The 23,328-nt window shown below is 40.0% G+C and overlaps 2 protein-coding genes and 1 long non-coding RNA gene across 3 annotated transcripts; 2 read left to right on the top strand and 1 right to left on the bottom strand.

Moving 5' to 3' along the window:
* Window positions 1-1,395: 1,395 nt before the first annotated feature.
* Window positions 1,396-12,896, bottom strand: LOC104096733 (uncharacterized). The gene is made up of 4 exons (XR_686417.4): window positions 12,424-12,896; window positions 11,840-11,921; window positions 11,021-11,106; window positions 1,396-1,683 (listed from the first exon to the last, which is right to left on the bottom strand). It is a non-coding gene; the product is annotated as an uncharacterized lncRNA (long non-coding RNA).
* A 3,743-nt stretch (window positions 12,897-16,639) lies between these two features.
* Window positions 16,640-17,236, top strand: LOC138894616 (uncharacterized). Its single transcript, XM_070179326.1, has 2 exons — window positions 16,640-16,704; window positions 16,810-17,236. The coding sequence occupies exons 1-2, from the start codon at window positions 16,640-16,642 to the stop codon at window positions 17,234-17,236; spliced, it is 492 nt and encodes a 163-aa protein (XP_070035427.1).
* Window positions 17,237-17,281: 45 nt separating this feature from the next.
* On the top strand, window positions 17,282-18,001 carry LOC138894617 (uncharacterized). The gene is made up of 2 exons (XM_070179327.1): window positions 17,282-17,811; window positions 17,884-18,001. Exons 1-2 carry the CDS (start codon window positions 17,282-17,284, stop codon window positions 17,999-18,001), a joined length of 648 nt encoding a protein of 215 aa, XP_070035428.1.
* The last annotated feature ends 5,327 nt before the right edge of the window (window positions 18,002-23,328 follow it).

Below are 23,328 nucleotides of genomic sequence, written 5' to 3' on the forward strand. Positions count from 1 at the left end.
CTCGCTTCCTCAATTGAGGAGTAGGAATTACGACGCTAAATGTATTTAATTTTCAATATAAATTCAAAATTTTAATTTTGTAATCTTCTAAAATTATAAATAAAGCACCAAAATTCATATATTAATTAAATAAATTTGAATTATTTAAACCAGTTATTAGTTTCATATCATTTAACTGGTCTAATAAGTACTTGATATAAATATTGAAAATTGAAACTTGCGAAAATTTTATGAATTTATATTATAAATTAAACATGTTAAATATTTTATAATATTCCAGTATTTAATAAGTATAAATTAAGTCAAGAATAATAATACTAATAATTTAAACATGCGATTCATGATACAAGTATTTAATTAGACAACTCATCATGCATTGAAAAGCTGTAATGACTTGGGGGATGGGGGAGCTGAAGAAAGGCCTATAAATTACGGTCCTTCATATAAAGCAAAGAACTGCACACATTGTAACACATTTTTTCTTATTTTTCTCTGTCGATCGTAGCAATACTATAGTCATGACTCGCAGTTTTGCTTTCTATTTCACTGTTGCCTTAATGATAGCTTTTGGTAAATGACCTTTTCTACATCTCACTTTTACACATGCATATAAATAATCTTTTACATATATGCCTAGACTAGATCAGGCTATGCATTGCTGGTTTATGCACACCAATTAATGGTAAAATATGAGTATTGATTTTGAAATTAATTATTTGTGTTTTCTTATGAAATACTGTACAGTTAATTTCGCTCCAAAAGCAGTTGCAATGAGAGACGTGGCGCATGATATGGAAGGACTCCAAAGAAATCGATCATCCCAATGGTGTTAGGATCGTGAAATCGGGTAGTGCAGAATTTAGCCAAACAATGTTATAATGACAATAATAAATACAATTCAAGTTGATAATAACGGCAATTAAAGTAGATAAAGAAGACACCAATTTAACGTGGTTCGGTCAGTGTGACCTACGTCCACAAGCGGAGAGGGGCAATTTTACTATACCACTACAAAAAAATAATGTTATAACGGCGGTTATTTTGGCGTATAACGGCGGTTTAAAACTGTCACAATAGACTAAAATGGCGGTTTCGATAAACGCCAGAATTCCGATCGCCAGTAACATATTGCGGCGGTTTTTCGAAAACTGCCATAATCTAACATTTGATAAAGCGGCGATTTCCAAATTGCATAATACGGCGGTTCAGAACCGCCCGAATTGTGTTCCCATATGTACTAGTACATGTTTAAACTGGCGGTCAAAACTGCCACAATTGTGTTCCATTATCTTATTTACTTATTTGTCTTCTTATAATTAATCCTCTTTTTCATGCTAATGTATCAAAACATGCCAAATACTATAGAATGATTCTGACACAAATACAAGCCATCAATTAAGTAAAATATATATTATTAAAAAATAAGTATAGGTACTTCAATATTACATTATCAGATAAACTAAAATTCCAAAAAGAATCATACTCATTTCTTGCAACATTTTTGAATGAGCACTCGGTGTAATCTGTATTGGGTCTGCCTTCTTAACATCAGAATGTCATGTATATTTATCCAAACAGAACTGCTATTTGGGGGATCTTTTAAACTCATTTTTTAAAATCATCTTAATCTCTTGGAAAATCTTTTCTCAAATATCTTTCCTCAGAAGCTCTAATTCCTGTTCCCTGCATAAAAAAATTACATCACATATAGAAGTTAAATTTCGACGAGTGTTTACAAGAAGTAGACACTCTTTTAGTCTAACTCTAACTCCTAACAATGATACCATGTAACTCATAAAATACATAAAAGTTGTTGATCAGACTCAAAGTAAATGTAACGACCCAGCCGGTCGTTTTGAGAGTAATAGTCCCGATCCCCTATTTACTATTTTTTTCATATCTATTTATGCTATTGTGACTTGGCGGGAGGTTTCATTTTGATTTTTGGAGTGTTTTGGGACACTTAGTCCCTAAATGGAGGTTTAAACCTTAGGATTTGAACCGTAGTCGGAATTGGTGAAGATGACTCCGAAATGAAATTCCGTCAATTTCGTTAGTTCCGTTAGGTGATTTTGGACTTAGGGGCGTGTCCGGAGTGTATTTTGGAGGTTCGTAGCTTATTTAGGCTTGAAATGGCGAAAGTCAAATTTTTGAAGATTTTGACCGGTAGTGGACTTTTTGATATCGGGGTCAGATTTTATTTTCGGAAGTTGGAGTAGGTCTGTAATATTGAATATGACTTGTGTGCAAAATTTAGGGTCAATCGGACGTGGTTTGGTTGGTTTCGGCATCAGTTGTCGAATTTAGAAGTTTCAAGTTCTTTAAGTTTGAATCGGAGGATGATTTGCGATTTTAGCGTTGTTTGATATGATTTGAGGGCTCGACTAAGTTTGTATGGTATTTTAGGATTGGTTGATATGTTTGGTTGAGGTCCCGGGGGTCTCGAGTGAGTTTCGGGTGGTTAACGAACTTGGAATGGAAGTTGAGAAATTTCTAAAGTTTGGTCTTTTGCTGGTATGGTCGCACCTGCGAGGTTATTAGCAGCAGGTGCGAGGCCGCATGCACGGAAGGTTGAGCGCAGATGCAGAAGGGGTGGAGATCAGCATAGGTCACAGGTGCGATGGTTTCTCCGCACCTGCGATAGCGCAGATGCGGACCAGTGGTTGCAGAAGCGGAGGCATCCAAGGTTAGTCATTTTCGTAGGCGCGCCCACATTTTCGCACCAGCGGGCGCGCAGGTGCGAGCCCAGGCTCCGCAGGTGCGGAAATGCCTGGGCAGTGTTTAAAACCGAAGGGCTTCGTGATTTTTATCATTTTTGACTTTGCAAACTCGGTTTAGGGAAATTGTTTAGAGCATTTTCGAGGCATTTCTTGAGGTAAATTCCTTGTGCTTATTTTTTATCAATAATCTTGCTTCCCCGTTTATTTTTCCACCTAGTTAGTGCGTATTTAAGGTGAAATTTGGAAATTTGAGGCTAGGGATTTGGAAAGTTTGATTTGTGAATTTGAAGAACCATTTGGTGTCAGATTTTAGTAAATTTGATATGGTTAGACTCGTGAGTGAATGGGCTTTCGAATTTTGTGACTTTTATCTGATTCCGAGACATGGGCCCGAGTTGACCTTTTAGGACGAATTTTGGAACTTTTGTTAAAGTATTGATTTCATTAATTAGATGAGTCTATTTTGGTTGTATTTATGATATGTAATTGCTTTTGGCTAGATTTGGGCCATTCGGAGCCAGATATTTATGGGAAAGGCATTGTTACCGATTGATTGAGCTTGGTTCGAGGTAAGTGGCTTGCCTAACTTTGTGTGGGGTAAATCCCCTTAAGATTTGGAACTATTGTGATATGTGAGCGTTGTGTACGTGAGGTGACGAGTACGTACACAGGCTAGTTGTGGAAAAAACCCGATTTTCTTACTAAGCAACAACATGTTCTTCTTTTATTTTGAGTTATACCATTTTAATAAGTATTAATCCATTTTCATTCTTAATTGTGTTATTTCAATATGTATAGCTATCCTGTTTAGTCTAATACAGCATATCTACGTGTATTAACTGCTTATGTGAACTCTGTGCAGCATGCTTAGTGAATTTTCTGCTTCTTCCTTGACTGGTACTTAGTCTAAATCATAAGATTTCGTGATGTAATTGTATTTTTATTATTTGCGCTACATATTTACTTTGGGACTACAGAACGGTATTCCGGGAGATCCCCCTGTACTGCATATTTACTTTGGGACTACGGAACGGTATTCCGGGAGATTTTCCTATCTTGCATATTTACTTTGGAACTACGGAACGGTATTCCGGGAGATCCCCCTACACATTTATATTTGGGACTACGAGACGGTATCTCAGGAGATCCCCTATTGTATTTCTGTGTATTAAGCTGTTACCTTCTATAAATTCTTTCTTGTTAAATTTCAGTCTTTATTTACTGCGATATTTCCATTTTGCCTTGCTTTATTATCATATTCCAGTAGGGCTCGGACCTGACCTCGTCACTACTCTACCGAGGTTAGGCTTGGCACATACTGGGTACCGATTGTGGTGTACTCATGCTACTCTTCTGCACATGTTTTTGTGTGCAAATCTAGGTATATCTTATCAGCCCCGCTACTAGCTGAGAGTTCTTGCTGCTGTACGGAGATTTCAACTTATATCTGCCGTGTCCGCAGACCTCGGAGTCTCCCTCGACTCCTCCTATGTCATTTACCTTCCTTACTTCTGTTATTAGACTCTGGTGTATAGAGATACTAGTTTCCTTCTGTAGCTTGTGACTTATGATATTCAGGTTTTGGGATTACTGTGTATTTTGAACCGTTAGTTGGTTAATTCATGTTTTCTTTTCATTATTCCGCAAATGTTAGGCTTACCTAGTCATAGAGACTAGATGCCGTCACGACGTCATACGGAGGAAAAATTGGGTCGTGACAAGTTGGTATCAGAGCTCTAGATTCATATGTGTCGTGAGTGACAAGCCGGTTTATTAGAGTCTCGTGGATTTGTACGGAAACGTCTGTACTTATCTTCGGGAGGCTATGAAACTGTTAGGAAATTTCACTACTTTGATTCTTTGTCGTTCGAAAATTGTTGACTTCAAAAATTCTAAACTTCTGTATTCTATTCTCTCACAGATAGTGAGGACACGTGCAAACGGATCTGATGACCAGGCACCCGCACCCCCTACTAGAGCCGCGAGAGGCCGGTGCCGGGGTAGAGGCCAAGGACGTCCGTGTGGTGCAGCCAGGGAACCCGCACGAGCTGCTACAGAGAAGGCCCCAGTAGCTCCAACTGGAGGGCAGACACCTGAGGTACCTGTTTCTGTACTAGCCCTCTAGGAGACTCTAGCCGATTTTCTGAGCATGTTCAGCATCTTAGCTCAGACTGGATCAATCCCACTTACTCCTGCCACATCTCAGGCCGGGGGAGAAGCACAGACTCCCATCGTCGGTACTCCAGAGCAGCAGGTTCAGGTCAACCAGGTTCCAGAAATTGTACCAATGTAGCCAGTAGCTCCAGCTCAGCCCGAGGTTAGGGCAGCAACTTCTGAGGTGGAACAACTCAGACTTGAGAGGTACAAGAAGTACCACCCACCTACTTTCAGCGGATTGGCTACAGATGATGATCAGGGTTTTCTGGAGGAGTGTCATCGTATTCTCCGTGCTATGGGCGTAGCGGAGACGAGCGTGGTTTCTTTTACTACATTCCAACTTAGAGGAGCAAGCTATCAGTGGTGTCGTGCTTATGAGTTGAGTAGTCCGGCTGAGGCAGCTTCACTTACATGGACTCAGTTCTCGGACATGTTTTTGAGAGAGTATGTCCCTCAGAGCCTCAGAGCCTCAGGGACTCATGGCGCACGGAGTTTGAGCAGCTGCGCCAGGGATCTATGACTGTGTTAGAGTATGCGGTCCATTTCAGTGATTTGGCCCGACATGCAACGTCCTTAGTTGCCACAGCTTGAGAGAGGGTTCGACAGTTTATTGAGGGACTCCACCCCAGCATCCGGATTAGTATGGCCAGGGAGTTAGAGATGGATATTTCTTATCAGCAGGTTGTGAGTATTGCCAGGAGATTGGAGGGCATGCTTGCCCAGGACAGAGAGGAGAGAGAGGCCAAGAGGTCTCGAGAGACTGGTTATTTTTCTTGTGCTCGCATCCCAGCAACTCGCCATGGTAGTGGTTATGTAAACCGCCCCATTCATTCAGCTCTTCCAGCCGCTAGTGGTGTTCCAGTTCCTCCTAGGCCCTAGAAGCCTTATTATACACCGCAAGTATCTAGTGTGCCTCCTGCACGGGGTGTTCCTAACGGCCAGTCCAGCAGGCCTGGCCCAAGCCAGTCACAACAGCCATACCCTACTAGAGCTTGTTTTGAGTGTGGAGACACTCGCCATATGGTGAGGGATTGCCCCAGATTTAGGAGGAGGCACCTCCACAGACTTCTCAGCCACAACGTGCTCCACTAGGTCCTCAGGCTATGATTATAGCACCAGCTGCCACCCCACCTTCTCAGCTAGCTCGAGGTGGAGGTCGGGGAGGTAGAGGTCTCCCTAGAGGGGGAGGCCAGGCCATATATTATGCCCTTCCTTCTCGTACAGAGGCAATTGCATCTGATTCTGTCATTACATGTATTGTTACAGTCTGTCATAGAGATGCGTCGTTATTATTTTGATCCAGGCTCTACATATTCCTATGTGTCCTCTTATTTTGCCCCGTATTTGGGCTTATCACGGGATTCTTTGAGTTCCCCTATTTATGTGTCTACTCTTGTGGGAGATTCTCTTATTGTAGACCGCGTGTATCGGTCGTGTTTGATTGCTCTTAGTGGTTTTAAGACCAGAGCCGACTTATTATTGCTCAGCATGGTAGATTATGATGTTATCTTGGGTATGGACTTGTTGTCACCCCATTATGCTATTCTTGATTGTCATGCTAAGACAGTGATGCTGGCTATGCCGGGTTTACCGTGGTTAGAGTGGAGAGGTACCTTAGAGTATACTCCCAGCAGAGTTATTTCATTTCTTGAAGCTAATGAATGGTTGAGAAGGGGTGTGACGCGTATCTAGCTTATGTGAGAAATGTCAGTATTGATACCCCTACAGTTGAGTCAGTTACAGTAGTGAGGGACTTTCCAGATGTGTTTCCGGCTGATCTTCTGGGCATGCCGCCCGATAGAGATATTGATTTTGGCAATTGATTTGTTGCCGGACACTCAACCAATCTCTATTCCTCCATATTGTATGGATCCTCCTGAATTGAAGGAGTTGAAGGAGCAGTTACATGAATTGCTTGATAAGGGCTTCATTCGGCCCAGTGTGTCACCTTGGGGTGCTCCTGTCTTATTTGTGAAGAAGAAGGATGGTTGTATGCGGATGTGTATTGATTACCGCCAGTTGAACAAAGTCATAGTGAAGAACAAATATTGCCTCGTATTGATGACTTATTTGATCAGTTACAGGGTGCCAGAGCATTTTCCAAGATTGATTTACGTTCCGGCTATCATCAGTTGAAGATTCAGGAGACAGATATCCCGAAGACTTCTTTCACGACCAGATATGGTCACTATGATTTTCTTGTTATGTCTTTTAGGCTGACCAATGCCCCAACAACTTTAATGCACTTGATGCACAATGTGTTCCGGCCTTATCTTGACTCATTCGTCATTGTGTTTATTGACGACATTCTGGTGTACTCCTGGACTCGGGAAGATCATGAGCAACACCCGAGGACTGCACTTTAGACCTTGAGAGAAAAGAAGTTATATGCAAAATTTTCAAAGTGTGAGATTTGGCTAGACTCAGTGGCATTCTTGGGTCATATAGTATCGAGTGATGGGATCCAGGTGGATCCGAAGAAGATTGAAGCAATGCAGAGTTAGCCCAGACCGTCCTCAGCTACGGAGATTCAGAGTTTCCTTGGTTTGGCGGGGTATTACTGTCGGTTTGTTGAGGGATTTTCTTCTATTGCAGCACCTATGACCAGGTTGACCCAGAATGGTGCTCCGTTAAGGTAGACATAGGAGTGTGAGGAGAGCTTTTAGAAGCTCAAGACAGCTTTGACTACAACCCCAGTATTTGTATTGCCTACAGGTTCGGGGTCTTATACTGTATATTGTGATGCATCACGGATTGGTCTCGGCGCGGTGTTGATGCAGGACGGTAGGGTGATTGCCTACACCTCCAGATAGCTGAAGGTGCATGAAAAGAACTATCATGTCCACGACCTTGAGTTAGCAGCTATTGTTCATGCCTTAAAGATTTGGCAGCATTATTTGTACGGTGTTCCTTGTGAAATTTACACCGATCACCGGAGTTTGCAGCATCTGTTCAAGCAGAAGGATCTTAATTTGCATCAGAGGAGGTGGTTGGAGCTGCTTAAGGATTATGATAGCACCATTTTATACCACCCTGGTAAGGCCAATGTGGTGACCGATGCTTTGAGTCGCCGGGCAGAGAGTTTGGGGAGCTTAGCATATCTACCAGTAGCAGAGAGGCCCATGGCGTTGGATGTTCAAGCCTTAGCCGGCCAGTTTGTGAAATTAGATATTTCTGAGCCGAGTTGAGTATTGGCTTGTGTGGTCTCTCGATCTTCTCTTTATGATCGTATCAGGGAGCGTTAGTATGATGACCCCCATCTGCTTGCCCTTAAGGACACGGTCCAACACGGTGATGCTAAGGAGGTCACTATTGGAGATGATGGTGCATTGGGGATGCAGGGCAGGCTATGTGTGCCCAATGTAGATGGTTTGCGTGAGTTGATTCTCCAGGAGACTCACAGTTCGCGGTAATCTATTCATCCGGGTGCCGCAAAAATGTATCAGTACTTGAAACAACATTTCTGGTAGAGGAGGATGAAGAAGGACATACTAGAGTATGTGGCCCGATGTCTAAATTGCCAACAGGTGAAGTTTGAGTATCAACAGCCAGGTGGGTTGCTTCAGAAGTTGGAGATTCCGGAATGAAAATGGGAGCGAATCACTATGAATTTTGTTGTTGGACTCCCACGGACTCAGCGGAGGTTTGATGCAGTATGGGTGATTGTGGATAGGCTGACCAAGTCGGCTCATTTGATTCCTGTGATGACTACCTATTCTTCCGAGCAACTAGCTCGAATCTACATCTGTGAGGTCGTCAGGCTTCATGGCGTACCAGTATCTATCATCTCTGACCGGGGTATGCAGTTTACATCACGGTTTTGGAGAGCTGTACAACATGATTTGGGTACTCGGGTTGAGTTGAGCACAATATTTCACCCCCAGACGGACGGACAGTCCAAGCGCACTATTCAGATACTGGAGGATATACTCCGCGTTTGTGTGATAGATTTTGGGGGTACTTGGGACCAGTTCTTGCCACTTTGCGGGGTTGCTTACAATAACAGTTATTAGTCCAACATTTAGATGGCACCATATGAGGCTCTGTATGGTCGGCGGTGTCGGTCCCCAGTGGGTTGGTTCGAGCCGGGCGAGGCCAGATTATTGGGTACTGACTTGGTTCAGGATGCCTTGGAAAAGGTTAAGGTGATTCAGGATAGACTTCGCACAGCCCAGTCCAGACAGAAGAGTTACGTGGACCGAAAGGTTCGCGATGTAGCCCAGCCCAGCCCATATTTTCGCAGAAGCGGGCGCGCAGGTGCGAGCCCAGGCTATGCAGGTGCGGAAATGCCTGGGAAGTGTTTAAAACCGAAGGGCTTCGTGATTTTGTTATTTTTGACTTTGCAAACTCGGTTTAGGGCGATATTTGAGAGCATTTTCGAGGCATTTCTTGAGGTAAGTCCCTTGTGCTTATTTTTGATCAATAATCTTGCTTCCCAATTTGTTTTTCCTTCTAGTTAGTGTGTATTTAAGGTGGAATTTGGGAGTTTGAGGCTAGGGATTTGGAAAGTTTGATTTGTGGATTTGAAGGACCATTTAGTGTCGGATTTTAGTAAATTTGATATGGTTAGACTTGTGAGTGAATGTGCTTTCGAATTTTGTGACTTTTATCTGATTCCGAGACATGGGCTCGAGTAGACCTTTTAGGATGACTTTTGGAATTTTTGTTAAAGTATTGATTTCATTAATTAGATGAGTCTATTATGGTTGTATTTATGATATGTAATTGCTTTTGGCTAGATTTGGGCCATTCGGAGCCGGATTCGTGGGAAACGCATTGTGATCGATTGATTGAGCTTGATTCGAGGTAAGTGGCTTGCCTAACTTTGTGTGGGGGAAATCCCCTTAAGATTTGGAACTATTGTGATATGTGAGCACCGTGTATGTGAGGTGACGAGTAAGTACACGGGCTAGTTGTAGAAAAACACCCGATTTGCTTATTGAGCAGCAACCTGTTTTCCTTTTATTTTGAGTTATACCATTTTAATGAGTATTAATCTATTTTCATTCTTAATTCAGTTATTCCAATATGTGTAGCTATCCTGTTTAGTCTAATACAACATGTCTACATGTCTTAACTGCTTATGTGAACTCTGTGCAGCATGCTTAGTGAATTTCCTACTTCTTCCTTGATTGGTACTTAGTCTAAATCGTAAGATTTCGTGATGTAGTTGTATTTCTATTGTTTGCGTTGCATATTTACTTTGGGACTACGGAACGGTATTCCGGGAGATCCCCTTGTACTGCATATTTACTTTGGGACTACGGAACGGTATTTCAGGAGATTCTCCTGTACTGCATATTTACTTTGGGACTACGGAACGCTATTCCGGGAGATTCCCATGTCTTGCATATTTACTTTGGGACTACGGAATGGTATTCCAAGAGATCCCCCTACATATTTACATTTTGGACTACGAGACGGTATCTCGGGAGATCCCCTGTTGTATTTCTGTGTATTGAGCTGTTACCTTCTATAAATTCTTTCTTGTTAAATTTCAGTCTTTATTTTACTGCGATATTTTATTTTTGCCTTGCTTTATTATCATATTCCAGTAGGGCCCGGACCTGACCTCGTCACTACTCTACCGAGGTTAGGCTTGGCACTTACTGGATACCGATTATGATGTACTCATGCTACTCTTCTACGCATATTTTGTGTGCAGATCCAGGTATTTCTTATCAGCCCCGCTACTAGCTGAGAGTGCTTGTTGTTGTACGAAGACTTCAAGGTATATCTGCCGCGTCCGCAGACCTCGAAGTCCCCCTTTATTCCCTCTTATGTCATTTACCTTCCTTACTTCTGTTATTAGACTCTGGTGTATAGAGATACTAGTTTTCTTCTGTAACTTGTGACTTACGATTTTCCGGGTTTTGGGATTACTGTGTATTTTGAACAGTTAGTTGTTTAATTCATGTTTTCATTTCATTATTCTGCAAATGTTAGGCTTACCTAGTCATAGAGATTAGGTGCCGTCCCAACGTCATATGGGGGAAAAATTGTGTCGTGACAGTAAATATGTGTAAAGGATGTAATAACTTAACTTAACTGTAGTTAGCATATCTGTAACTAGATTCAGTTGTTAGTTAGAGTTAGAGTTACAAGTTAGTAAGTAAGTAGTATAAAACAGAGATAGAACTCACTTTGTATCAGTTAGCAAGAAATGAAAATGTTTCTGGAAATTTCCAATTCCCTCTTCTCTCGCATGTGTTCTCTTCTTCTCACACTCCTGATTACAGAATTTTACAGGATGTCAATTCAATAGGAAACTCAAATAAAGCTAACCAACAACTGACTCAATTGCGTGACTTGGCGGACTAAAGAATTGAAAAAAATATTTTGCATATCTCAGTCTTGATTATGTTAACTTCTTCTCATAGTATATTCTCTTGACACACCTCAAGAAAAATACTTAAACTTCAATTAAGTATCAAATTTCTATCTAGCAATTTATAGAACAAGGTATCAATCATATTTCTCAAGCCTCTTATCTCTAAAGAAAACAAGGATATAGAGCAATCTGCCAATTCATATAAAATTGATTATTTCGAACGACTTTTAAAAAACTATTATCACCTCACATGTAAAATAAAAACAATGAAAGATGCTATCATTTGATTATTTTTCATACAATACATGATGCATATCTAATATTCCTATTAGAGTAGACCATAAAGTTCTTACCAACCATTTGAAACACATGATTAAAGTCGCTACGAATCACTAAAGAAAGTAGATCAACTGGAGTTTGATTTATATGATTGATCTAAACAAAGATTAGAAAGAAGAAATCATGTGTTTGTCTTCAATAGACTGCAAATAAGAACTTTATGGCCAATACTTCTAAATCAAACTCTCATAAATACCGGATGTTATTGCCAAATAGACTACGCAATGAAGACAGCCAACCAACAAGTAATGAAAAGATTATAAACTGAAAAGAAATCGGATGCCTCACATACTTTCACATGCCTCTTAGTACATGTCTACCAAGCGAGGACCAATTTCTTTTGTGTAATATTTCCAGCTCAAGGGCTGACGCTCCTGCATGATTAAGAAGGGGAGATCCATTCGATGTTAGAGCCTTTAAATTTTTCCAATCCAGTAAATTAAACATATGTAAAAAATTACTCAAAAGTGTAATAAAAACCAGATACCAATGATAAAATCTAAAAGAAAATGAATACTAAATTTAATTCAAGTACATTAAACATATATGAAAAGAATATATCTGAATCAGTAAATTCAAGTCAATTGATGTTGCCAAGTATGCCTATTTAAAAGAAGAGAAAGTCCTACAATAGCACTCCATAGCTCACATAAGAGAATATATAAATGACCAAAAAATACCACACAAAGCTCTTGATTCAATCAATATAATCAATTAAGACTCATCCATGTACAGTGAAGCTCGCGAAGTCACAACGCTGAAAGTAGCATGGATTGCACAACCACTGAACCAAAACAAACAGCCACCTCACCTCACTGGAATAATGGTGTCGGCACAATCAATACATATGGAAAATGAGGGAAAAGTAGAGTGGACCTTGCTTATTTGGAGTTAGGAGTTGACAGAGCAAATCAAACCAACGATGGAACTCTAGATTCGCACAATGAAGGTTGGCGATTAGAGACTCAAAGCTTCCTGTTCGAAAGCCACATCACTCAATTTCCAATTGAGGACCTTAGGGGAAGTGATTAAGAGAAGAGAGACGACGGATTCGCCAGATCGGTGGGAGGGATAGGGAGAGTTTTTGTTTTTTCCAAATTAGAAGGATTTATAGTATTTCCACACTTTCCTCCAGGGTGACTCGAACCCAGGACCTAACGGTTGTGGGTGGAGGTATTTTACCAACCGACCAGGCTCAGTTGTTGAAGGGTTTGTTAGGGTGAGAGTGACAGAGGGGGTTCTATCTTTTAGGGTGAGATTAGTGCCTGATAGAAATAAAGGTAGCAGCGGTCTAATTACGCCATATTATATACTTAACCGCCGTTTTCCAAATAAATAATATGGTTGTTGAACTAACGCCATAATGTTTTGCTTATTACAACGGTTTGAATAAGCCGCCATTTTAAAATCTCCATTAATTTTCCGATTTTTGTAGTGCTATACCAATAAGAGTACAAAAGAGAGTACAAAATTAGAGTAAATATTCTAATTAATCCCAAATACCCTAAGGGAATAACCTCACAAGATCACTCCAAAGAAAGGGTTCACACAAGTGCTTTCTAACACTTAATTCTCATACAAAACACTCTTAATAAAGGAGGAAAGAAAGAAACAAGAAATGAAGACTCAAGTCTTGTTGGTGTGTTTAAAATGAACTAATGTCCTTTCCTTTTATAGGCAAAAAAATATTTGCCTCTTAGTTGTAAAAGAAATTATACAACTTGTGCAAATGATATCCACCACACAATGCAATATTTTTGGGTCCCAAAGAATATTGCCATCAAAGTCTACACTTTGCAAATATGTTTATGCTTTTATGTGAGATAGACTCCATTAGCCAAAATATTGGTCATATTACAAATCTCCACCTTGGCCTAAATTTGGCTGATATAATAAATTTGCTCCAACTTCTCCGCAAAAGCCCCAGTGGGCATATGTCAAAATTTAATGCCATCAAAATCAGACAAGTTGTCTGATACCGAAATTGTAGTAGGGCCTATAAAAGTGGATATACAACGAACCAGATCTGTGTGCTTTCATGATCACAAGAGCACAATGAGAAACTTTTAGAACTTCACCTTCACCTGTGTACTTGCACCCAAGAAATTCTAGAGTGCCTAAAGAGATGAGACTTTTCTTCAAGTCAGGAACATGTCTAACAACGGTGAGAATTCTCACCATACTATCGTGCATTTTGATTCGGACTGTACCTTTTTCAAAAACTTTGCAGGCAACATTGTTGCCCATCAAGATAACTCCACCTCCAATAGATTCATATGTGGTAAATAAATTCTGATTGGGACACATATGATAAGAACAACCTGAATCTAAAATCCACTGATTGTTAGATTTGAAACTATTATTAGTTGCTAAAAAAATAGTTCCCTCAGTCTCATCAGCAGTTACACTTGCTTCGGCAATGTCAATATTTTTGTGCTCATTTTTCCTTTCCTTATGCTTTTCTTTATTTTTCAGCTTATAGCATTCAGATATAATGTGACCTTTTTTATGAAAATAGAGACACTCTAAATTATTGTATTTGGATATGGAGTCGGATTTGCCCCTAAAGAATATGCCAACTTCCACTTGAGTTTCACTAGCTTTCCTAGTAATATCTCTATCTATCTGTTCTTTTTATTTTAAGATAGATTTAATATCATTATAAGAGATATTATCCTTTGCATAAAATATAGTATCTTTTATATTCTTAAAAGATGGGGGTAGAGAACAAAGCAGTAACACGACTTGATCCTCATCTTTAATTTCCACATCTATATTACTCAAATCCATAAGAATAGAATCGAAGGTGTCAAGATGAGAGAGAATAGAGGTACCTGCACCCATACGAATTGTATAAAGCTTCTGCTTCAGGTAAAGTCTATTTTTCACCGTCCTTTTCATATATAAGGTTTTCAATTTTTCCTACATTCCTTTGGCTGTGGTTTCTACAGAAACTTCACGTAAAACCTCATTTGAGATATTTAAAATGATACATGCTTTTGCCTTTTTGTCTATGATGGCAAACTCCTCATCCACCATTTTATCTGGCTTCTTCTCCTTTCCTTGCAATGCCAAATCTAAGCCATCATGAATTAGGATAGCTTCTATCTCAACATAAGTCTTTGTTAAAGTCATATTGGCTACTGAAACAAATCCGATTAGATCCGGCTCTGATACCAATTTGTTAGGTTTGGGAAATCGGGTAATGCAAAATTTAGCCAAACAACGTTATAATGACAATAACAAAGACAATGCAAGTTGATAATAACAGCAATTAAAGTAGATAAAGAAGACACCAATTTAACGTGGTTCCGTCAGTGTGACCTACGTCCACAAGTGGAGATGGACAATTTTACTATACCAATAAGAGTACAAAAGAGAGCACAAAATTAGAGTAAATACTCATATTAATCCCAAATACCCTAAGGTAATAACCTCACAAGATCACTCCAAAGAAAGGGTTCACACAAGTGCTTCCCAACACTTAATTCTCATACAAAACACTCTTAATAAAGGAGGAAAGGAAGAAACAAGAAATGAAAACTCAAGTCTTGTTGGTGTATTTAAAATGAACTAATGTCCTTTCCTTTTATAGGAAAAAAAGTCTTGGCCTCTTAGTTGTAAAAGAAAAGATATAACTTGTGCAAATGATATCCACCACACAATGCAATATTTTTGGGTCCCAAAGAATATTGCCAACAAAGTCTACACTTTACAAATATGCTTATGCTTATGTGAGATGGACTCCATTAGCCAAAATATTGGTCATATTACAAATGGGTTCTTTTGCTTTTCAGAGTGCAGCACTGATGAGGACTGCATGTATGCCGGTTCTTGTAACATATGCAAAAGTTTTGATCCTAATCTACGCCTAAATTAAAGGATCATTCATGGCGTATTCAACTTGATCGAGATGAATTCTACTACTCATGTTTTGTGTTGTTGGTAAATTGTTGTCTTTTCTTTTCCCCTTTTCAGATTTGTTTCTCAAAAGGAAAAATAAAGTAAAATAATGAGACCAAGTTCAAATGTTCTTGGGGCATGCATGATGCATGGTCTACAACTGTTTCTGCATTTGTACTTCTAATAAGAATCTCGACCAGCTTGCTTAATTATTGATAGGCTATATGTATATCCCTGTTATATTTTGATGATCTAACAAACTTACTGTCAAGAACCAGATAAGGAACCTGTTACACATTCTCAAGACCTTAAGATCAAAAGGTTCCAGCTTGGGATATGGTTCAACTCTTCAAAGTCAAAGGAACAATATTGGAAACAGATAACTACCGTTTCCCAAGGAAACTGCACAAGTTAACTGCCCCAGTTGTAAAGTTGTTGCCTGCACACGCTTCGGTACAGAAATAACGCAGCAGTCAACTTTATGGGGAGTGTCTTTTACCTACCTTGCTTACATCATCCTAGTGATGTCACAAATGCATTATTAGCGTCAAGGAAGGTAAAACAAATGACTCGAACACTTAGAGAATTTACTCAAGCACACTCATAGTGATTGATCATCAAGAAAACGATTCTCAAGTGCATCAAGAACAAAGAACAACACTACTACAGACCATTTCCCCATATCAAGTTATTGTATGTCCTTAGTTGAGTTGTAACTTTATAATAGTTCTTCAATTGTAATTCCTACTTAGCGTGCTTAGAAGTATTACGTAGGAAACCCTTTGTAAATCATAAACCCTTATGTTTGTGTCTTGGCTAGAGTTAGTCGAGTTGTAAAGTCTTTGTAATAGAGTTACTATAAAGTGGCTTGTAATAGAATATTGCATAGTGAGGGATTAAGAGGTTAATTCCTAGGTTACATAGGTTGTAATCTGAAAGTTGCTCAGTAGTGAAGTTGAAATCCTACAAGGGTAGGTGGTGGTTTATAATCCCGTTGAGCTGGGAAATTTCCACGTAAAATTCCTCCTGTCATTTACTCACTGCAGTGTGTGTGGTTTCTATGGGAACTTATATTTGTGGGAACTTATGAAGAACCTGTTTCTCTATATAGTTTGGTGGACCCTTAAATTTTATCAATTGGTATCAGAGCATGTTCTTTATATCAGGCTAACGCCTAGAAAGGATCCTCATGGCTGCTCCACCAAACTTTGAAGAAGTTCAGTCCACCTACAGGCTACCAAGGTTCAATGGCCAGTATTATGGATGGTGGAAGACAAGGATGCACGATTTTATCATGGCTAAAGATTCCGAGCTCTAGGACGTTATCTGTGATGGACCATTCATTCTCACAAAAACCAGTGGTGACCCTGCTGTAACTATTCCCAAAATAAGAAAAGCATTTAATGATGCCGACCGGAAAGCCATAGAGAAGAATTTTCGTGCAAAGAAAATCCTTGTCTGTGATATTGGTCCTAATGAATACAATAGGATATCTTCATGTCAGTCAGCCAAGGAAATCTGGGAAGCTCTCCAGATAACTCATGAAGGAACAACACAGGTCAAGCAATCCAAGATTGATATGCTCACAACTGAATACGAGCTCTTCAGGATGAAAGATGATGAATCCATCCAAGATATGCATACTCGCTTCACCTCTATCATTAATGAGCTCCACTCTCTTGGTGAAATTATTCCAAGAAACAAGCTTGTTAGGAAAATCCTTAGTGTGCTGCCCAGTTCTTGGGAAGGCAAAGTAAACGCCATTATAGAGGCAAAGGACTTGTAGAAGCTGACCATCGATGAACTCGTTGGCAATCTGAGAACATATGAAATGAAGAAAAAGAAGGACAATGAAAGAAGAGAGACCAAAAGAGAGAAGAACCTGGTCCTCAAGACGGACATCAATGATTCAAGTGGTGAGGATGGTGATATGGCTTACTTGACAAGAAGATTTCAGAAGATGGTTTGCAGAAATGGAGGCATTTCAAAAAGTGGGAGTTCTAGCAAGCCAAAAAACTATGACCTCTGTCATAAGTGTGGCAAGCCAGGATACTTCATCAAGAACTGTCCCCTCCTAAAGAAGGATCAATTCAAGCACAACATAGACAAAGCAGCCATGAGGAACCCGGTTCCTGATAAATGCTTCAAGAGAAAGAATGTCGCTGACAATGTTGTGAAAAAAGATCTTGCTGCATGGGGAGATTCCTCCAGCGAATTTGAAAAAGAAAATGATCACGGTGATAGTTCAATAATGGTAGTAGAAAGTGAATCAAATGAGTATGACTCAATCTTTGCCTTGATGGCTCAGTCTGATGATGATGAGGATGACGACGATGATGAGGTAAATTTTCTGGATGTTCAGTGAAATCTGAAATCTTATTCTCCTAAAAAACTCATGTCTTTAGCAAATGTGTTAATTGATGTTTATCACAGTCTTATAAATGATAAAGATGCTTTAACTGTGGAATTAGGAGAAGCAGAACAGACCAGAGATGACCTAGTAGTCGTTGTAGTTGATTTAAAGGAAATAATTGAGAACCTGAAGAAATAGAAGGATGTCGTAGATGAAAAAATTGCAAATATAGAACATGAAAAAGATTATCTAATGTCGTTATGGTAGTCCTAAAAGAGACCATTGAGTGTGTAAGAAAAGAAAAAGAAGTCTTAACTGAGAGGGTTGCTAACATTGAGCATGAGAGAGATGACCTATTAGTGGTGCTAGTGGACTTGAAGGAAACAATTGGGGAACTTAAAATGGAGAGTAGACCTGAAAATTCTCAAAAAGGAAAGGAAGTTGCAAGTGAGGCACACATTAAGCTTGAAAGTGAGATAAATTCAGTGAAGTCTAGTCTGTGTGCTGAGCTTGAGAAAAACAAACAACTTCATGAAGAACTAGGAAGAGTGAAGAGTGACCTTGAAAAATCACTCAAGTGGACCTGGTCCTCTTATGCTATCACTGCCATGTACACTAACAATGGGGGAAACATGCAGGGGATTGGGTTCCAAAGGGAAAAGATTCCTTACAATCCTCATAGCAAGTACGTTACTGTACCTGATAATTGACTTTGCACTCACTGTGGCAACACTGGGAACTTTAAAGAAAACTGTAAGGCCAAATTTCAGTCACAACAGAAAAACAAAGTTTTCGCTGAAAAAGTAACTACTGGTAGAGAACCTGGTCCCTCATATAAAAAACGCATGATGCCTGTTTGGACCAGAAGATCCCTCATTCACCCCTTTCATCATTACAAGGGACCCAAACTCGTTTGGGTTCCTAAGTCTAATTCCTGATTTTCTTGTGCAGTGAACAGTCAAAGGAAGCAGCCTATAATGGTACATGGATAGCGGCTGCTCAAAGGATATGACTGGAAGTACAAATGATTTCCTTTCACTTAAGGCCCTGCAAGGAGGAAGTATATCCTTTGGAAATGGCAAGAAATGATATATTCTGGGAGTTAGAAGGATTGATAAGTCTCTCTCACACTCAATCGAAAGTGTGTACTACATGAATGGGTTGAAGTACAGCTTGCTAAGTGTTTCCAAGATCTGTAACAAGGGAAACAAGGTGGAATTTATGTCAAAAATATGTACAGTCACAAACCTAGTGACTGGTGAAGTGGTGCTAGTAGCAAAAAGATACAAAAATATCTTTGTTGTTGATTTTGAGTCTCTGCAGAATGGTTATCTCAGCTGTCTAAGTGCTGTTGATAATGATGCTGAATTATGGCATAGGAGACTGGGTCATGCAAGTTTCATGTTGCTGAACATATTGGTCAGGAAGGACCTGGTTTGTGGTCTGCCCAAGTCAAGTTTCAAGGATCACAAAGTGTGTGATGCATGTGTAAAAGGCAAGCAACTCAGATCGTCATTCAAGCCCAAAAAGAAAGTTAGTACCTCAAGGCCACTTGATCTTCTTCACATGGATATATATGGACCCATGAGGGTGTCAAGCAGGGGAGGAAAGAAATATATCTTCGTTATAGTTGACGATTACTCCAGATTCACCTGGACTCTGTTTCTCAGAACCAAGGATGAAACCTTTGAAGTGTTTGTTGCCTTTGTCAAAAAGATTCAAGTGAAGATGGGTAATAATGTAGCTTGCATCAGGTCTGATCATGGGATAGAGTTTGGCAATGCCAAATTTGATGAGTTATGTATTGAAAATGGTATCACTCACAATATTTCAGCTCCAAGAACACCTCAACAAAATAGTGTTGTGGAGAGGAAGAATAGAACTCTTGAAGACATGGCAAGGACAATGTTGATTGGCAGTGGGATTACAAAGAATTTCTGGGCAAAAGCTGTCAATACTGCTTGCTACTTGGTGAACAAGACTCCATATGAACAAGACTCCATATGAACTGCTGAATGGAAGGAAGCCCAAGCTGACACATCTAAGGACCTTTGGGTGTAAATGTTTTGTACTCAAGAATAGAAAGGAAACTCTAGGAAAATTCGATGCCAAAAGTGATGAAGGAATCTTTCTGGGATACTCATCTCAAAGCAAAGCTTACAAAGTATACAACAAAAGAATCAATGTGTTGAAGAGAGTATACATGTGATCTTTGATGAATCTCACCTCTCCTGTGAGAAGGACAAACGTGTTGACCAAAATGGAGAACCTTTATCTGTTCAAGGTGAAGTTATTGACATGGAAAATGGAAAGGCAGACATGATGAGTCATGTCAAGGAATCTAGTGAAGATGATGCAAATACATCTCCATCCATTAGAGAGGAACCTGGTCCCACGATCACAACAACTGAAGCTAAAAATATAGTTGTTGATGCAGTCCAAGGTACTCCACTTGCTGAAGTAAGAAGCGGCCAAGAACCTCAGTCAGATATACCTAGCTCCTTTACCAATGAGATTCAGGTACCAAATTGGAAACACAAAAGCTCACATCCTCTCGACTCAGGAATTCAGACCAGGTCAAAAGCTAGAAACTCACTTGCCTTCTCAGCCTTTCTTTCTCAAATAGAGCCTAAAAACATCAAAGAAGCTTTGAAAGATGCAGACTGGATCAATGCCATGAAAGAAGAGCTAAATGAATTTGAAAGAAACAAAGTATGGCACCTGGTTCCTCGACCTGCAGATCGAACTGTTGTAGGAACTAGGTGGGTATTTAAGAACAAACTTGATGAGTTTGGAAACACAACAACAAATAAGGCAAGGCTTGCAGTTCAAGGCTACAATCAGGAAGAAAGGATTGACTATGATGAAACTTTTGCTCCAGTTGCTCGAATGGAAGCTATCAGAATCCTAATAGACTTTGCATCACATATGGAATTCACACTATTCCAAATGGATGTCAAAAGTGCATTTCTGAATGGCTTCCTAAAAGAAGAAGTTTATATCAAGCAACCCCCTGGATTTGAGAGTCACGAGCATCCTGAGCATGTGTTCAAACTGGACAAGGTACTGTCTGGGCTAAAGCAGGCTCCCCGATCTTTGTATGAAAGGTTGTCAAAGTTCCTTCTAGAAAATGGCTTTACAAGAGGGAAAATTGACAACACTCTTTTTCTGAAGAAACGAGGGAGGAACCTACTCATTGTTCAAGTATATGTTGATGATATCATTTTCGGAGCCACATCTGACTCTCTTTGTGAAGAGTTTGCAAAACTCATGGGGAGTGAGTTCGAGATAAGTATGATGGGAGAATTAAATTTCTTCCTGGGACTTCAAGTGAGGTAATCTCAAAAGGGGACATTGATAAGTCAGCAGAAGTACATCAAGGAGCTGCTAAAAAAGTTTGACATGGAAGCATCAAAAGTTATTGACACTCCTATTGCCACAGCTACTCATCTAGACATGGATGAACCTGGTTCCTCTGTAAATCAGACAGTGTATAGAGGGATTATAGGGCCACTCTTGTATCTCACTACAAGATGACCATACATTGTGTTTGGCGTGGGTCTTTGTGCAAGATTTCAATCTAATCCAAAGGAATCTCATCTAAAGACTGCCAAGAGAATATTGAGATATCTCAAAGGAATGCAGAACATGGTTCTCTACTATCTCTCAGATGACAACTTTAATCTTGTTGGGTATGTTGATGCTGATTATGCAGGATATCTGGTGGACAGGAAAAGCACGTCTGGAATGGCACATTTCCTAGGTTCCTGACTAATCTTATGGGGTACAAGGAAGCAAAACTCCATGGCACTCTCAACTGCAGAAGCGGAATATGTAGCAGCTGCTTCTTGTTGTGCTCAATTACTGTGGATCAAACAATAGTTGGAAGACTTTGGAGTGTTCTCTGACTGTGTGCCCCGCCTGTGTGACAATATAAGTGCACTCAATATGGCAAAAAATCCAGTCCAACATAAGAGAGCCAAGCATATTGATGTGCAGCACCACTTCCTCAGAGACAATGTTGAAAAGGGGCTCATTTTCATGAAATTCTGCAGCACAGAGATCAGATTATAGACATATTTACCAAGGCCTTGAGCAGAGAACATTTTGAAAGAAATTGCCTGGCACTGGGGTTGATAAAACCCAACTAAGAACCTGGTCCCTCGATGATTGGCTATGAAAGAAATGTTCAGGTAAAATTAGTTAAAAAGTGTTTTCTGGCAATGTCTAACTTATCTCTATGCTGTTACAGGTAGACACACATGATGATTACAGAGCAAATAGGCAGTGGATGCAGTACACGCTGGTGAAAAGGGCAAAGCTTACATATGCAAGATTAGTCAGGGAACCTGGTTCTCCTAACACAGGTTAGTAGCTTCTCTGTTCTCTCATGCACAATTTTGAACGGTTAAAACAAGTGCCACATCATCAGTGCGTTAGTTTCTTTTCCTTGCGTCTTTTGAACCCAAACGTCTCACCCGTTAATAATCGACCCGACTCCTAAAACTGCCGCCCTTTCTTAACCTGTCCTCATCCATCTTAAATACATCCATCACTGTCACAACTCTTCACATCAAACTTCAAACTCTCCCTTATTCTTCCTCTCTTCAAACTACCCATTCCTTTTCTTCAATTCATCACTTCTCACCATGGTTGAAAATCATAAAAACTCGAGTGTTCTAAGTAACACCCCAATTGAGTCCTCGCCAGTTAAAACACTAATGTTTGACTCCTCGCTCCTTACTACTACTAGCCAAAACCCTAGGACAAAGTCACCCCCACTCTCAGTTTCCTCTCCTACCCAATCGAGTTCTGGTTCTCATAGGAGTCGCAAAATCTCGACTCCTAAAAGGTTTGTGGCTACGAACTTTCCTCCTGCCTCGTCGGGAAATCTAGGTGAAAAGGGTACAGTTGACGAAGAAGAAAATTAGGAAATCTCCAGTCTTCCTTTAGATGAAGTCTCAAATGCAGACCAAACTACTGGTTTTGAGAATGCTGCAGTTCCTAATCTTGAGCCCACAAGTACAACTCTTTCTTCTTTTGCGTTTTCCATAGAGTTACAAGATAAAGAAGCAATAGAAAACATGCTATCTATAGCTAATGAGGGGTTATTATCGAAGGAAGTGCGGATGAGTCTGAGGCTCAAAGGGAAGAGTCTAAGATTCTGGTAGAGGGTAGAGAGCTTGTGCCTATTGAAAAATTGACATAGGACAATACTACCGGGGTACCAAATGGGGGACATGATCCCTCCTTAGAGGATCCAACTCAGGGGTCCTCTCAAGAGCCCCAGGTCAGTATTGATCCTGCTCTCTCTCCTCATTTCGATGCTGAGCCTTTGTCTGTGGTTGTGCCTGAGATGATATCTGATTCTAACGAAGTAGTTGGGGAAAGTGAAGAGGATTCTGATGATATGCCAATTGCTAGTTTGACTAGGCATAGACCAATGGTTGCTCAAGAGTCTACTCCTAAGAGATCTACTACAAGGTTGCAAAGGAAGGAGGCTCTTGAGTCTACGCTTAAGAACA

The sequence above is a fragment of the Nicotiana tomentosiformis genome, chromosome 6, assembly GCF_000390325.3.
Source record: "Nicotiana tomentosiformis chromosome 6, ASM39032v3, whole genome shotgun sequence".
In the NCBI taxonomy this organism is placed as follows: Eukaryota; Viridiplantae; Streptophyta; class Magnoliopsida; order Solanales; family Solanaceae; genus Nicotiana; species Nicotiana tomentosiformis.

Bases quoted from the DNA above. Each gene is read 5' to 3' on its own strand.
- LOC138894616 (XM_070179326.1), top strand. From the start codon at position 16,640: ATGGCTGCTCCACCAAACTTTGAAGAAGTTCAGTCCACCTACAGGCTA. The intron at 16,705-16,809 runs GTATTATGGATG...CACAAAAACCAG, and splicing joins CTACCAAGGTTCAATGGCCA to TGGTGACCCTGCTGTAACTA.
- LOC138894617 (XM_070179327.1), top strand. From the start codon at position 17,282: ATGAAGAAAAAGAAGGACAATGAAAGAAGAGAGACCAAAAGAGAGAAG. The intron at 17,812-17,883 runs GTGAAATCTGAA...TGTTTATCACAG, and splicing joins GTAAATTTTCTGGATGTTCA to TCTTATAAATGATAAAGATG.